This window comes from Neolamprologus multifasciatus, chromosome 6 (assembly GCF_963576455.1).
Source record: "Neolamprologus multifasciatus chromosome 6, fNeoMul1.2, whole genome shotgun sequence".
Lineage (NCBI taxonomy): Eukaryota > Metazoa > Chordata > Actinopteri > Cichliformes > Cichlidae > Neolamprologus > Neolamprologus multifasciatus.
Genome location: NC_140444.1, coordinates 5,498,072 through 5,514,959, shown reverse-complemented (window position 1 = coordinate 5,514,959; position 16,888 = coordinate 5,498,072). Strand labels below are relative to the sequence as shown.

The 16,888-nt window shown below is 39.5% G+C and overlaps 1 protein-coding gene across 4 annotated transcripts in view; it reads left to right on the top strand.

Annotated features, from left to right (window-relative positions):
* frmpd1a (FERM and PDZ domain containing 1a) overlaps positions 1 to 16,888 on the top strand; it is a 434,267-nt gene that overhangs the window by 391,856 nt on the left and 25,523 nt on the right. For all 4 annotated transcript variants that reach the window (XM_085163379.1, XM_085163381.1, XM_085163378.1 and 1 more), the window contains 5 exons: positions 7,252 to 7,374; positions 7,676 to 7,839; positions 12,747 to 12,849; positions 12,987 to 13,032; positions 16,523 to 16,627. In XM_085163379.1, the coding sequence (XP_085019505.1) occupies positions 7,256 to 7,374; positions 7,676 to 7,839; positions 12,747 to 12,849; positions 12,987 to 13,032; positions 16,523 to 16,627 (537 nt within the window). In that variant the 5' untranslated portion in view covers positions 7,252 to 7,255. The remainder of the gene's footprint in view (positions 1 to 7,251; positions 7,375 to 7,675; positions 7,840 to 12,746; positions 12,850 to 12,986; positions 13,033 to 16,522; positions 16,628 to 16,888) is intronic.

Genomic DNA, 16,888 nt, shown 5'->3' with positions numbered 1-16,888 from the left:
ATGTCTATCAAAGTCTAGATAAAGTCACTAGATGAGAGGTGGAATCGTACTTTTTAACACTATCAAATTTGAGGTCATGGCCCATTATCTTAGCATTATTACTGGCTATCATTAGGCACAGTGATTCAGGTACAAATAACCTCACAATGCAACATGTGATGGACAGACAGGAATAAAAATGGGATAGATGGACACAAGTATATGATATAAACATGTTTCTTTATATTTTACTGTAAAGTAGAGCTCATTGTATCTGGCTGATTCCAACTACACTACTGGTCAAAAGTTTTAGAACACCCCAGTTTTTCCAGATTTGATTGAAAATTATACAGTTTAATCTCTCACTGCACTCTGAAATGAAAGCATGGTTCAAATAAGCAATTGGAGTTGAAAAAGAAATCATAAAATGAATATATGGACCAAAATGTATTCTAAGCTTTTGGCTCATCAAAGTAGCCACCTTTGGCAGATATAACAGCTGAACACCCGTGCCATTCTTTCTACAACAGAAATCAAATATTCTTTAGAAAGCTCTTCCCATATCTGTTGCAGAAGTCCCCATAAATGTGCAGCACTTGCAGATTGCTTTGATTTAATTTTATGTCCAGTTTATCCCAAACCAGCTTGATCGGATTTAAGTCTGGAGACTGTGCTGGCCACTAAATGTTTTCAAGCTTACCATCTTGTTTTTCTTTCCTGGGGTAGTTTTGGAATAGCTTGAACTTATGTTTTGTGTCATTATCTTGCTGTAAGACAAACCCCTGACCAACTAAGTGCATACCAGATGGTATTGCATGGCGCTGTAGAATGCTGTGTTAGCCATTTTGATTCAGGCTGCCTCCTACTCTGCACAAGTCACCGACCCTGGATCCATTAAAAACAGTCCAGACCATCACCCTTGATCTCCAAGTTTGACAGTTGATGCCACACACTGTGGAACCATCCTTTCCTACTCGATGGTGTACAAAGATCCTGTGTGATAAACTGAGGATTTCAAATTTTGATTCATCAGTCCATTATACATTCATCCAGTCTTCAGTAGTCCATTGGCAGTGTTTCAGCAAACATGTGGAAGAAGGTGCTCTGGTCAGATGAGACCAAAATGGAACTTTTTGGCCAAAATGCAAAACGCTATGTGTGGCGGAAAACTAACACTGCACATCACTCTGAACACACCATCCCCACTGTCAAATATGGTGGTGGCAGCATCATGCTCTGGGGGTGCTTCTCTTCAGCAGGGACAGGAAGCGGGTCAGAGTTGATGGGAAGATGGATGGAGCCCAATACAGGGCAATCTTGGAAGAAAACCTCTTGGAGTCAAAAGACAAAAGACTTGAGACTGGGGTGGAGGTTCACCTTCCAGCAGGACCTCGACCCTAAACATAAAGCCAGAGCAACAATGGAATGGTTTAAAACAAAACATATCCATGTGTTAGAACGGCCCAGTCAAAGTCCAGATCTAAATCCGATTGAGAATCTGTGGCAAGATCTGAAAACTGCTGTTCACAAACGCTGTCCATCTAATCTGAATGAGGTGGAGCTGTTTTGCAAAGACGACTGGGCAAGAATTTCAGTCTGTAGATGTGCAAAGCTGGTAGAGACATACCCTAAAAGACTGGCAGCTGTAATTGCAGCAAAAGGTGGTTCTACAAAGTATTGACTCAGGGGGCTGAATAATTACGCACACCCCACTTTGCAGTTATTTATTTGTAAAAAATGTTTGGACTCATGTATGATTTTCGTTCCACTTCTCACGTGTGCACCACTTTGTTTTGGTCTTTCACGTGGAATTCCAGTAAAATTGATTCATGTTTGTGGCTGTAATGTGACAAAATGTGGAAAAGTTCAAGGGGGATACTTTTGCAAGCCACTATACTTACTACGACCACTATTAAGCTGTTGTCCTGTGAGCCGCCTATCACGCAAGCTGTTAACTCTCAGAAACTTGTCCTCTGATTCAGTTGAGCTTTTGGGTCTGCCAGAACTCTTCCTGTCAGAGTTTGCCCCAGTTTCTGAGCCTTTTGATGGCGAAGAAAACTGTACTCACTGACACCTTGACTTTTGTTTTTGCAATTCCTCTGTAGGAAAGACCTACATTTTAAGTTTTGTGATGGACTGTCTGTCTGTCTTCCATTGTTAATTGCCTTTTTCTCGCCATTTCTGTTACAACACACTACTTTCTGCAGTATAATACTGTTCAAATGATGGTACCATAGTGTGCTCCAACCAAGAGGGTTGTAAGTAATCCAGAAAGGTTGGAACACCTGTAGGAATCAGTAGCACCAGCTTTCAAGGCTTGATCAACCTCCATTGCTGCAGAACAGCTTTAAATTGTTAACCCATTTTGTGTACCTTGAAAAAGGCCTTTTTGTATAATTCTGAAATGTACATTATTTTAAAGTTTTAGGTAACCTTACCTTTTTTAACCTCTGTCAGTTCACTACTTACCTTTGTACCATTTCTAGCTATTCATTGGACTTGAACAACTTCAACTGCAATAAATAACTGGAAAAATTGGGCTGTTCTAAAACTTGTGACCAGTAGTGTACGTCGCAAACAAGTAAGATGTCAACAAAATATCACGATATCACAAAAATCATGAATATGTGTTTTCCTTTTTTATACTGATAATGTGGTATAATATTTTTCCTGGGTTGTAAGACGGTGCATGACTAAACCACACTGAAGTATCCTCTAAACACTTGCCACATGACATGCAGCAAGTAGTCACATTGCTCATAAAGCTCACAGAAAACTCACCACACATATGAGACATGCATATTATTCAAAACATTTCTAGAAGAAAAGTCACACAATACTTAGACTTAACTCAGTGATGAGAGCAGTATTTATGTCAAAGTACGGTTCAAGAAAAACTGCTGTATTTTATATTTTTCTGTTTAAATCCACGCTTAAAATGAAGTCCCTTTTTTAAATGTTATGTTCTCTTTCATTTGCATATTAATAATCCTCATGCTAAACAATTTCTTTGTTGACTCTTTGTGACCATTTCATAAAAATAAATAAGCAACCTGCAGCAAATATCACACTGACGTATAGTGCAGTCTCCTTAAAACTCATCACATATGGAAACTTGTAAAAGATCACTCCTCATTGTGTTTAAATATACTGGGTAACCTAATTTTTTTGAAGTGCAGGGCTGATCTTTTAGCTCAATATTAATAAGATTATCATAGATTTAATCTGCCAACAAGTGAAAGCAGAAGTAAAAAGTGCAAAACACACAGTTCCCAAACAGGATACAACCCGAGCTGACAGACATGTGACTTGTACCACTACGACACCAAGAGCCTCCGACTCTGTTCCTGTTTGCTGCAGAATTGTGATGTATCAAGATGCCAGTGTCCCGTGCATTCTTTCACATTACCATACGCATTTGATTTCCCAGGATGAGCACATGATAAATTCACACAGTTTACTGTATTGTGCAGTAAAGTAGAGCAAAACAAACTAGATCTAAAGAACAACAATCTAGAGGTGTAGTTTCAGTTCATAACAGTCCATCCTATACAAATCACACGACTGAAAATGGATAAAATTCCTATTTTCTTAACCTTTCATTACGATAAACCAGGAGTTAGAGCTTTGAAACACTAACAATGGAACTAGAATATTTATGAAAGAGATATTTGACATGTCGTATCATTGATGAGAGAGGAAAGTACAGTCTCAGTTTCCTTTCCTGCCTTGATTTCTGCCTTGAATATGTCCATTGGAAAATAGATTTTTTCCTATGTTTTACTGTAGTGAATTTAATTCACTGGGCTTGTACTTCATCAGTATACTCAATCAAAGCTACTTAGGAAGGAAACCATGTTTATGGGATTAGAGGGGATTGGATGTAGATGAATGCTTTGTCCGAGTGTTTGTATTTTAAAATGCACAGACATTTGGCTACGATCCATCCCTGATTAATCTACTTTTAGAAGTAAGTCACTGCTCTGTAAATCCATTACTTCAGTGTCTCGGGGTCTGTACCTTTTCTTATGTAACCATTTAACTTGTGTGATCTCTGTGCTGCTGCGGTACTTGAGTTAGTCAGTCCCTAGCAAAGCTGAGTACACTTCTGTTTTGGGTCTGTGCAACCTGAGAAGTGAGATACTGCAGATGAAGCAAATCGGTAGAGTGTGATATGGAATAGCGAGAAGTGAGATGCCGATTGGATGAGAACAGAGGGAACGAGAGGAGGAGAGAGTTATTCACAGACAGATGGATGGATAATGTACTTATGAGTCAAGATCCCCCAGGAGCCACTGCTGTCTTCTTATGTCACTCACTACTTTCATCACTAAGCCCGCCTCCTGTCTCACCTTCTATCACACTTGCCTGTCTTCTGCCCTTTCATTTAGTTTCCTGTACTTGTCACACATTTCCTCCCATCTCCTCTCTCTAATCTTTTGTTTCCTCTATGTCCATCATTACGCCCATCTGGGGGAAATTCCTTCCTGCAGCTGCTCACTGGGAAGGCCTTGTGAGATTATTCACTCATTGATTACATCTCTGAGTCCAAACTTTATTCATTAATTCATCCATCCTTCTACTCATCACCTTGCCACAGGACTAACTGTGCTTTATGGCATTGTTCCATTCAGAGTTTCTCCTTATCCATTCGTCAACCTGTCCAGTTACTCATTTATTCTATATGAAATCATTATCATTAATAAATTTCTAAAATAAATCAGTCATTCATTCATTTGTTCACTTTTTCATTCACCCCTGTATCATTCATAGAAAGTAAGGTGATTCTCCATGAATGCTTACTGTCAGAGAATCTCTTTCCCAGTCATAGTCAGTAGGTTCAGCCCGTAAGGATGTGAAGGGGGTATAAGGTATCAGCTAATGCCCAGGTCTTTGTCTGACTGCTTCAGTCATCTGGGAGGAAGGTTTTGTGTATATGTGTGTGTGTGTGTATGTGCGTGCGTGTATGTGTACGTACTTGTGTATGTGTGGTCAGGGAGTGAGGGAAGCCAGATTTATGGTCCCATGTTGGTTTCCGTTTGCATAGCTCTTTGGTTGTGCAGAGAGAGGGATTGTGGGAATTCGGCCAATGCAGAGGTGGTGGACACTCACTTGTGTGCACTCCTCCAAAAAGCCAACAGAGCGTTGTGCATAGGTAGAATCCTGATTGGTTGAAAATTGAAACAAAAGGGAACCACAGAAGAAGAGCTATGAAATGGCACTCTATCACCAAGAAGTTCTTCAAATATGGTGACTGTTGTCTTTTCTGTGGCAGGGGCTAACAAAGGACCAACAATGGCACAAACATGAGCACATGTAGCACAAATATACTGGTCCACATTCCACACAGTATCAACACTGCCACTGGGTGACAGCTAACAGCTACAGCATGTAGATGTGCATCTGCATGCTGTAGCTGTTAGCTGTCAGGTGCTACATTTAGGCTTTTTGAAAACTTGTTACTTTTCTTAAAAGACAATGGATACACCTTTCATCACACAATTAAATGTGTTACATTTAATTAATTTAATTAAATGTAACACATTTAATTGTATCAGTGGAGCCCAACCTATGGAACTGTTATTTTATGTAGGCACATGATCCATTTACATGATAAAAGCAGATCTGTAACCTGTAATGTTTCAGATGATATTTCCTACACATCCACTACAAATCTCATGTAGTTTGAGCTATTTAAGTTGTGTAGCTCGCCTCCTCTTCAGACCACTCTGTAACCCACCTTTACCTCAGCTCCTCCTGTTCATGATGTGCCTGACTTAATTGCTGTCAAGACTACAGTTACTGATGCCTGATCTTGTTTTTCTCTTCCTGCCTCACCCCGTTGCTTCACTGAATGCAACATTTCCTTTTGCTACTATCATCTGCCTGCACTGGATTTTATAGCGGCATGTAAGAGATGCATATGGTGGAGATCTGCTTTACGAACACCAAAATTGACTGGCTGCACGACTTTTGTAAGGTGCAGCCATTAGGGAGACAATCCAGAACCCCTGTTTTGAGGAAACGTGTATTTTAACTTTCATTCAACTGTTACGAGGCATCAGCAGCAGAACTTGATATTCTGTGTCAGCAAAGTGATGTCATGCTGCTTTTCTTTGCTGACATGTTGCAGAGGGAATTGTCAGGAAGAAAAATGCCTTTCTTACTTTTTTTTTTTCAGCCTGCTTAACATTCTTCTTAGAACTGACTCAACTTTTTTACGGGTTTTCGCACAAAACAAAAGCTAGAATGTCCAAAATTGTGGAGATTTCCCCAAGTCTGTAGGTCTTAATGAGCTCACACGTGCATGTAAGCTGATATTGTATTACCTCAAATACTGTATGGCTCCACAGAGGCCCATTAACTTAGTATTGCATCATAGGCCCGTGCATTAGTCTGACCGAGCCCCGCAGACGCCAGAGGTGTCCCATGTCCATTACATCTCTCTCACCAACCAACAATCATTTATAAGTACCACACCTGTCTCACAGCAACACAACAGGGACATATTTAAGGGAAACACCATTGTTATTGGAATGATAAACTACCAATATTGATGTTTATTGAGGTACCATGCAGTAAGTGATTGGTTCATAATTCGGGCTAAGAGCCTTTTAAGTAGCATGATGCAACAAGTAACATCATTGCTGGCCTCAGCTGAAATATTAATTATCTAATACCCAGTATGTGCTTGTGTGTGTGTACTGTGTCTCCACTTACTGTGAATCCTTTATTTTTTTGCAGGGTGTTTTCATTGAATTTGTATTCTGCATACACTAATGTAATAGAGTCTGATTTGTACCCCTAACATCATCATATCACAGCACAGATTTACGCATAAGCACACAAATGTCATGTGCAGGATTGTTTGCATCTGGAGTGCAGTCTTAGTGTTGCAGCTGGGCTTTCTTTAACACGAAGCAACAAAAGCTGAAAACTGTAACTCTGACCAGCTCCCTGGAGCTCTGGCTGAAGAGGGATTGTCTCTCCTGTCATGAGAGTGATTAAGGGCTTACATTCTTACATTTCATTCTAGTCAAACATGTGCTGCAGCTTTGCCAGGTATTGCCTCTTGTGTTTGCACACTTTTGTGAACGGTGCTTGTGGTCTTGTCGCGTTCACCTGGAGGGAAAACAACCAGGAAGCTCTCCAGCCTCCTGTTTAGATTATTTTATGAAACATTTACATTGTATATTGCATATTTGTTTAATGTGAAGCCATTTAACTAAATCTACAACACAAATGGCTCCTTTGATCTACAACCCCTGCCAGGTAAATGGAGGTGCAGGACAGGAGCCGCTCCCCGTCTCGCAGGACCAGCCGAGTAGAGCAGGTAGTGGGACGATGGCTGAGACGGTCCAGAGACTTGGGCAGCAGATCTCACTCTCTGAGCAGGTATTATGTCTTTTTTTTTTATGTATAAATCCATTATTTTACCATTTTTACTATCTTTGATATAATTTGCCTTGACATGCAGCTGTCTACAGTCATCATCAAAGGAAGCCCATATTTGTAAAGCCTTCTAAAACAGGTTCTCTCATCCAATAACAAATAAATTAATGCTTTAATTTGTGACTTTTCACAATTATTTCCTTGTTTTTGTTATCCCCACAAATATAAGGCTGCTCACAGTAGTACTGCTCTGTCAGAAATACAGATACTGCAGTAAGATGTCACTCCTGAATTACTCCTGCAGGGATCGGGCTGCAGCAGAAGGGAAGACAGCAGAGTCCAGTAGCTCTGACCAGAGGAATTATCCCTTCCGCTTCAATATTCAGATCCAGCGCGACCCAAACCTCAACTCTCATGGCCTCACGCTTTCCTCCCAGAACCCGATTCTGGTGGAGGAGGTCACCCCAGGTAACGTTTGCAACAGCACAGCTCAATTCAATTCAATTCAATTTTATTTATATAGCGCCAAATCACAACAAAAGTCGCCTCAAGGCGCTTCATAGATACAGAGAAAAACCCCTATGAACAAGCACTTTGGCAGTTCTAAGGAAATAGCTGTGACACAGATTTCTGAACTTTAAATCAAATGGGTCTCTATACTAAACCTCGTCGTGTTTATAAATAGCTATTCTATGCAGTGATCTGTAGCCCTCTTGTCCCCAAATCTACTGCAGCACTTTCCACTACCTTGGGAGTAGAAGGAGTGCATTATTAGTTTGAATCAGGGCCTTTTGTTTTAAAGCTGATACTGCATGTTCATCTGAGCCCTGCTATAGGAACCTCTTCACCAGCTTAGGCTTCTTCTCCCACAGAGACTTCATCCTACCTGCCAAGAGTCAATTTCTATTGCCACAGTGTGCAGAGCTCTAGTACTTTGTCAATGTCTCCCACCTAAAATCACACCTTTATTATTGTCTGTGTAGGTGAAAACATACGACAGCATTAGCCACTGTACACCTCATGAGTGGAGAGTAGCAAAGAACAAGTAATTCCACAGCCACAGCATAAATTAAAGGATTTTGGTATCTAAACCTGCAGAATCATGATTTAATGCACCTCTGGTTTTATGCTACTTTATGCTTGTGTAAGCTGCTATTACTAATATGTTTAGGACTGATATGTTTACTCAGCTAAAAGCTTTACTGACAGTGAGGCTGTGATTGTTAGGAGGTAAAATACTGTACATACAGTTCTCTCAGGAACAGAACATTGTTTGGCTCATTCCCCCTGTTGTCTCTAGAACCATGCCCTTATTTTGCATAAAGTAAATCTCCTCAGCAAATGAAGGCGTGGAGCTGTGCCAGACCCCTGCAGGCCTCTGGCCAGTGTACTGTGCAACACTAACTGACAAAAGTGAAGCCTCCAAGGCTGCAGATACTGCATACATGCACACAAAATTATATTAAGAGAGGAAATGAACTGTGGTGCTTATGTGTTTGTGTGTGTGTTCCAAAACACATTTGGAAGGATTCAAGGAAGATGGAGTTTTTAGCCCAGGGAGCACATGCACTGTCTCCAAGAATCACTTCCAGGCAAATGCCTGATATGCAATAGACGGATATGACTAAGATTAGAAGTATGGTTCGGGTTTCAAAGAGGTGGAATGTGTATGCAGCTGCGGGGTGTGGTTGGAAACCTTAAATCAGTCCTCTTAACTAAATTAATTTACAGAGATGTAAGGATTTGCCAGCACAGGCTGCACAAAAGGCTTCCTCAGTCAGAACCTCGTGTTTTTCCCTCTGGCAATAGTCTGCTATAAATCACTTCTAAAGCAGAGGTGAAATCTCTCCTTTAATCAGTTTCTTTTAAGTCTGACGTTTAATAAATGTATACAGAAATGTTTTACGCCACACTATTAATCACAAAAAATAAAAATTATAAATGTATAACTGGATGGAAAAATTTTAACTTCATTCTTTTATTTCGGTTTGGTGACATTATTCAAAATTGTTGTGCATATTTTAAAAAAAAGAAGTATTTGTGAAAGAGATTTATCCTGGAATCTATACAATTTTGTGAAGCACCGAGTGCACTCCATGATTCAGTAGTGTGTAGAACCACTATTAGCAGGAATCTTTTTAAGTAGTTGTTGTCTGTATGACTTTATCAGTCTCAGATCATTGTGGAGGAGTTAGTCCACTCTTCTTTAAAATATTTCTTAAATTAACTGAGATTTGCAGCTCTCTTAAGATCCCACCACATCAGAGTGGCTCAACCATGTTTTGTTTTTCTCAATTTGCTTTGTTTTCACTGTATTGCATTTTTTTCAGTCAATGGGTCATTGGAACACCTTTCTTCTTTTTCAGCCATTCTCTTGTAGACTTGCTTTTGTGCTTTGGATCATTGGCCTGTTGGATGACCCACTTTTGTCTGAGCTTTAGCTGTCGGACGGATGGCCTCATATTTGACTCTAGAATACTTTGTTATTCAAAGGAGTTTATGATTGACTTAGTGACCTCAAAATGCCCAGATCCTGTGACTGCAAAACAAGCCCAAATCGTCACCCCTCCACCACCGTGCTGGCTGTTGGTGTAAAGTGTTTGTGCTGATTAACTGTTTGTTTTTTAGCAAACTTGTCACTGTGAATTACAGCCAAGCATATTTGGGCTCTGTCAAAAAAGACATCTTTTCTTTTGTTTGTCCAGCTGCAACATTGCAAATTGTGCTGCCATGTTCTTGAAGAGTACAAACAGGGTTGTCATAACATAAGCTGTGTCCCAAAACGTCAGCTGCATTCGGAGGACTCGGCCTTCACGGTCTACGTGGGCCAGGTCCTTCAAAGACCGAGAAGGCCGGAAGTGCGAGGCTGTGAAATGGGACGGTTTAGCCTTTAGATTTGTGTCACTGCTGTGTCAGTGGAGTTTAATAAACTCGGCCGTCTGCTCCTTGCTATTTTAAATATAACAGGACACTGGTGTAAATTCTCGACCGTCTCACACTTCTGTTTAATCAGTTTTCTGTTTGATGTGTATTCAGCTGTGTGAAAATCCCAGAGGAACCCACCTGATGGATTAATAAAGTTTTATTTAATCTAATAATCTAATGACTTTGATCTCAGCCAAACCGATTGACTCCGGAACAAATAAAACACTGAAAAAAGCCAAACAATTAAATTTTTAAATTATCCAAGTAACTTATGTATCATGTTTAACCTGAGTAGCGAAAGACAGCGGGGGTCCGAAAACAATGAAGCCGGGAGTCTGCTGCTCTCGAGTGACCATTGAACCCCCCGGCTAGCTATTGAGCGGGTGGGTAACAGACGTCTCCGAAAACGTCGGCGCACTTTTGCAAATATACAATGTCTTGATGAACCAAGCAGATATTTGAAGTTTACACAGCTACTATCTCGCCTGAAAATATGTTAAAAGTTTCTGGGATATGGTGGGCCACGAAGGACACACCCAACCCATCCTTTAAAATCGGGGAAATGAACGACGCATTTGTCAGCCGCTTTTGAAGGACTCGACGAATTGGGACAGCCTTCGTCGCCTGGCTGTGACGTAATCGGCCTTCAAATGCAGCCTCTGAAGAATGCAGCCGACGTTTTGGGACACAGCTATAGAGTTTCACCTACAGAAGAAATGGTGAAAAATTCACAGATGCTCTGTGAATAGCAACCAAAACCATTACACAGAGGTTTTTAGTAGTTTCTCCAGGCTTGTGTGTCTGAAGCGTTATTCTGTGACCCAACATTGTCACAGATCTGAAATGGTAGAAAAGTTATCATGTGGTCAGCAGCCTGATGACTTCAAAATTTCAAGAATTAAAAACTATATGGTTTCTTTATGCATCCTAAAGTACAAAGATGGGATATCAAATACTGTAACATACAGACTCTGAAAAGAAACACTGAAATGTAACTAAACAACAGTTATTGCTATTAAAAGCATATCTGTATTTTATCCTACATTTATTTCTCCTAGAAAAGCGCATGGGTCTGAATCCCCCTGAGGTCCAGAGTCAGATTACCTTCTTTCTCTTGTCCTCTTGGTCACCATCTGTTTCTGCCTGTCAGACACACACACACACACACACACACACACACACACACACACACACACACACACGCATAAAGATGCTGTTGCTCATGTCTCCAGTGGCCCCACCGAGTCTTGGCTCAATTCGTTCTCTCTGTCCGTCTGTCTGCGGCACGTGTTGCAGCATCTTGACTGTGAAATATGAATCCATTATTCGATAGGCTTTTTCAGGCCCATCAATATCGCCCACATCTGTCTATGTTTATTTTAGTTATTTAATTTTATTTTGAGAACATAATAGTATTCAATGCTTTCTCTGAATTATATGGTTACCTGATGTACAGAATAAACACATGTTGGTGGATGATATGATTTATTAATAAGTAACAGAGATGATGGATGTCCCTCAGAATAGATTCACGTATGCTATTTGTGATCTGAGGCTCAGTTCTTTTGCTTTCCTGTTAGCCGGTCAGATCGATTGCAGTTTTATTTCTTAGCCGAAATCACAGACGGAGCTTCTGAAAACGGCTTGACTCCCATAATTTGTGAACACAGTAAACAAATTTCAAATGATTTTTTTATCATGTTTGCTAGTGTCTAGTTTATGGAATATGATGTAATGTGCATTCTGTTCCCGTTAGAGTTAAAAGCGATGATAAAGCAAGACATGCTGTGGGATCTGATTGACAAGTCACTACCCTATGAGAGTGCAGCATCTTTTGGTTTCTCATTCACATCCACCCTTTGCTTGTCACGCCTGACTTTAAAACACCAAATCAGCCGTGGGGAAAACACTGAGCTTAAAGTAGCGCAGCTCTAACTGAAGTAGCCATTATATGCAGTCTATGGTCTATCTTGTACCAGTTCAACCAGAGCATAGTTTAACATGCAGAGTTCAAAGGGACAGCAGCAGCAATAATGTGTAGTAGTTGAATATAATCTGCTTCTAATTATAGCTTTTGATCGCCACTGAAACACATTTACATGTCCATTCACCCAAAGGACAAAGATAACAGATGTCGTCAGCAGCGCCGACAGCAGCCAATCGTTCTTGGATTATAGAGATGATAAATAAAATATTGTGTCGGTACTGAGAAGTACAGTAAATGAGGTGAAGATAGCACAGTTGTTATATGTGCCCAAAATTGGAAGCACAATGATTGGTCGTCCCACAGTTAGATTTGGATGGCTGTATGAAAAATTATGCACTGAGTGAGATGAAAGGAAATCACTAGAATACAAGCTACAGCCTGTCAGCAGCGCCAGTTGCAGTATGAGCGCCGGCTGATTGAACACCCTCGGGCACGACAACACAAGGACATTTTGTGTGTGCAGGTGGGCCTGCAGATGGTCGGCTCGTCCCTGGCGACCAGCTTGTGAAGATCAATAACGTCTCTGTCGATGACCTGACCCCGGAGCAAGCTACTGAGATAATCAGGTCTGCGCAGACAGCTGCATTCACAAACGCACATGCATATGCATGATGATTGGTACATACTCTGCAGTTATTTAAAATTAAGCAATGCATACCATGTGTCATCTTAACACGCTCCCTTTCTGTACTTTTTTTTTCAGGGAGTGCCCAGATATGTTGACTATGACGGTACTCAGAACAATGCTGGTGAGTCTGCCTTATCTATCAAAGAGAAACACACTTCAAAGACATACACAGCACAAACAGACTTACAGTTAAGTGGATAATGGCTGGTCCTCTTCCAGCAGCACTTTAGATGAACTTAATGTATTTCTTGTTTCCTGTTTTCATTAGGTAGTAAAAGCACACTTGCACAACGTGTCTACTGTGTGCACATGTGACTACATACTGTCCATATACAGTGTTTTTATGTATGGAAGCCTGTCAGCAAACTTATTCAGATACCTTGGGATCAGGCATCCTTGTTTACAACAGTCCTGTCCTCAGGGTCTCACCGCTATATCCCCATTAACTGTGACACCATAGTACAGAATCCACACATTCAAACTGGCAGCTCTTCTTCTGCACACACATCCTTCATCGGTCAAACTGTGCGTGTGCGCAGGCACACATTGTGGACCTCAGCCTGTATTGGTGAAGTTGACGTATGCGTTTGCACCGAGGTGAAATAGATCAGTAAATAAATGGCTGCATCAGCACTTTGGCGATGGAAGCGCCTCTGCTGTGTGTTTCATAGCTCCCAGCTCCCCCAAGAAATAATTACTGAACTCTAAGGAATTAGCAGCATTTCTTAGAAAATATTCGTCTCTGTCAAAACAAGAGTTTGAACCACGATTAAAAGAGATTTTTCTGTTATAATTAGACAGTGAGATAAGAGAATTGCTTGGCAGTTTCTTTAAGTGCTTTAATCCGCCAACTGTCACTTGTTGTGCAGCAATGAAGGCAACAATGTGTTTATCTTTGTTACCACACTGCATGATTCATATTGCAGTATAAATTTATGATAAAATCATTGTATATAAAGGCTTCCGCTTGTATGGATATTCCAGTTTTAACATCTACAGTATACAGTATATGATTCGATGAGCACGAGATTCACTCAAAGAGCTTGAGAGTTTTTTACAAGCAGCATTTTTAAATGTTAAACACAAATCCATAATATATTGCATTAGTGCCATGTATTTGTAATGGACAACCCTGCATTTTGGAGGTCGTTGCCAAAACCAATATTGTTACATGAGTCCACATTCTTTGGAGTCATGCATTCGTTTGTTTAGATTTGTAGTTAAAGACTGTCACTCATAGTTAAGTCGTAGCAGTTTAGGATGAAGACATCACTCATTGTGGGGAACCTGTTTACTAGCTTGCTGATTTGAAACAGATTTTTCATTATCGCTGCGATACGATTATCTGTTTCAAGAGCCATGACCCATGCATCGTTCATTGTTTATGAATGCATTTTTCTTTAAAAAGAAAAGGTCCAACAAAAAAATAAAACAAGAAATCCTTGCCAGATGTAAGTCGATGGTTCATTTTGGAAAATTTATTCTCCCCTCTGCACATCAGCTTTTTAAATCCATACATAAAGCTTCCTCAAACATTACTGGTCAAGATAACTTAGAATGCAAGACTTCAAATGAAAACCAGCTTCTGATACTAAAAAGCATTTCCTGTATATGCAAAGTTTGCTTATTCATATGCAGATATTTATTGGTAGAGATCAGACACCGCTTTGTTTGATTCTGCACCACTGTAAATAAAGACACCAGAGCCATACTGGTTTATAAACTGTGGTGAAAGCTAAATTAGCAAACATCTTCCAGACAGTTTTTATAGGAGGCATATGAATAACTTTTGTGTAAGTAAGTAAGTAAAATTTATTTATATAGCACATTTCACAGATAAAAATCACAAAGTGCTTCACAATAAGATCAGACATACAAGTTAAAATTAATTAAAAGCCTGTTTGTGTAAAAATGTCTTCAGCTGCTTTTTAAAGGAGTCAGTAGATCCCCACGTGTTTTAAACCTAGTACGCAGGACCACCAGTAGCCTCTGACCTGAAGACCTAAGTGCTCGGGATGAAGCATGAGGTTTCAACAGGTCAGAGATATACTGGGGAGCTTAAAAAGTTTTCAACTAAAACTTTAAAATGAACCCTAAAATTTACTGGCAACCAATGAAGAGAAGCCAGAAGTGGAGTAATGTGTAACCTCTTGTTTGTACCAGTTAAAAGTCTTGCCGCTGCATTCTGTACAGACTGAAGGCGATCCAGAGCTGATTTGTTGAGACTTAAAAAGACCGTTACAATAATTCAAACGAGAAGAGATAAAAGCACGAATAATCATCTCAAGTTCTGCCTTTGACACCAGTAGTCTGAGTTTAGAAATGTTTCTTAAATTATAAAAACAGACAAGTTGTTTAGAGTGTTTCTCAAGAGACATTGAACTGTCAAACATAACACCCAAGTTTCTGAGACTCGACTGAAATGAAGGGTCTAAAAAACTGATGCTGCTTAATTTCTGAGAGCATGTGATCAGGTGCAATAATCAAAGTTTCTGTTTTATCCGCATTTAACTGGAGGAAATTGTCATTTAACCATTGTTTGATTTCTGACAGACAATTATTTAAACAAGACAATTTATAAAATTTATAAAAAGCTTTGAAAGAACAGTATAACTGAATGTCATCAGCATAGAGATGATGAGAAATATTATTGTAACGTCTGATAATTTGGCCTAAAGGGAGTATATACAGCAAAAAGAGAATAGGACCTAAAACAGATCCTTGAGGTACCCCAGAAGGCAGAACTGATGTTTCAGACAACACATGATTCATACAGACAGTAAAGGATCTCTCAGATAGATACGACATAAACCATTTTAAAACAACACCAGTAATCCCAAACAAGTCCTTCAGCCTATTTATCATGATGCTGTGATGTGATGACCAATATTACAATCATCACATTCAGGAACCTTTTAGACATTTTTTACATATTAGTGTTGTTACATGTTATAGAGAACAACAGTAGCAAACAATGGTCATTTATAACCTTGAATGTTATATATATATATATATATATATATATATATAGATATATAGATATATAGATATAGATATATATAGATATATATAGATATAGATATATATATATAGATATAGATATAGTGCACCTATAGGTTGCACTATATATTCTATAATACTTTTAACTAATATCATGTCAATACCAAAACAGTCAGTGGACTTTTTATTTTTAAATGTCTTCACAATGTTAATTATTTCTCTATGAGTTACAGCACCAATAAACATGGAGGACACATTCTGAGTAATATGTAATATTATATATATATATAGTAATATATATATATATATATATAGATATATATCTATATAGATAGATATATATCTATATAGATAGATAGATAGAGATATATATAGATAGATAGATATATGTGTGTGTCTTATATATGAAACTCAACTCCATGTTATAAGTGCTTGTTTAAACTACAGCTTGGAAAAACAAAAGCCAGAAAGTGTCTTATAATGTCCTTATATGTATTTATGCATCTCTGCACTGCACCAAATTCAGCCCTGATTAGATTATAAGAAAGAAAGAGAACATACGTATCCTGTGAGAAACTGCTTCACAGCTCATTGACTCGTATTTCTCACAGGGCCCAAAGTCATCATTTATCACACCGGAGAAGAGGGCCAAGCTCAGGTCCAACCCTGTGAAAGTCCACTTTGCTGAGGAGGTGGAAGTTAACGGACACACACAGGTGAGTTTGAAAATATACTATGCAGCACTGCCAACTTTAAATCCTCTGGCTGCCTCTGTAGTGTATCATTGTGTCTCTGAGACAGCTTATGTGATTGTGGATAGATGTTGTCACATTTGAAGTTTTATAGAAATGTCATGTGATGGTAATAGATCATGCTCAGCTCTCCACATTTACATCAGTGCACAGGAGTCATTAACACCCCATGTAAACCAGCTCTACACGGTCTGGGTGATCAAATCTGATGACAGCTATTTGCAT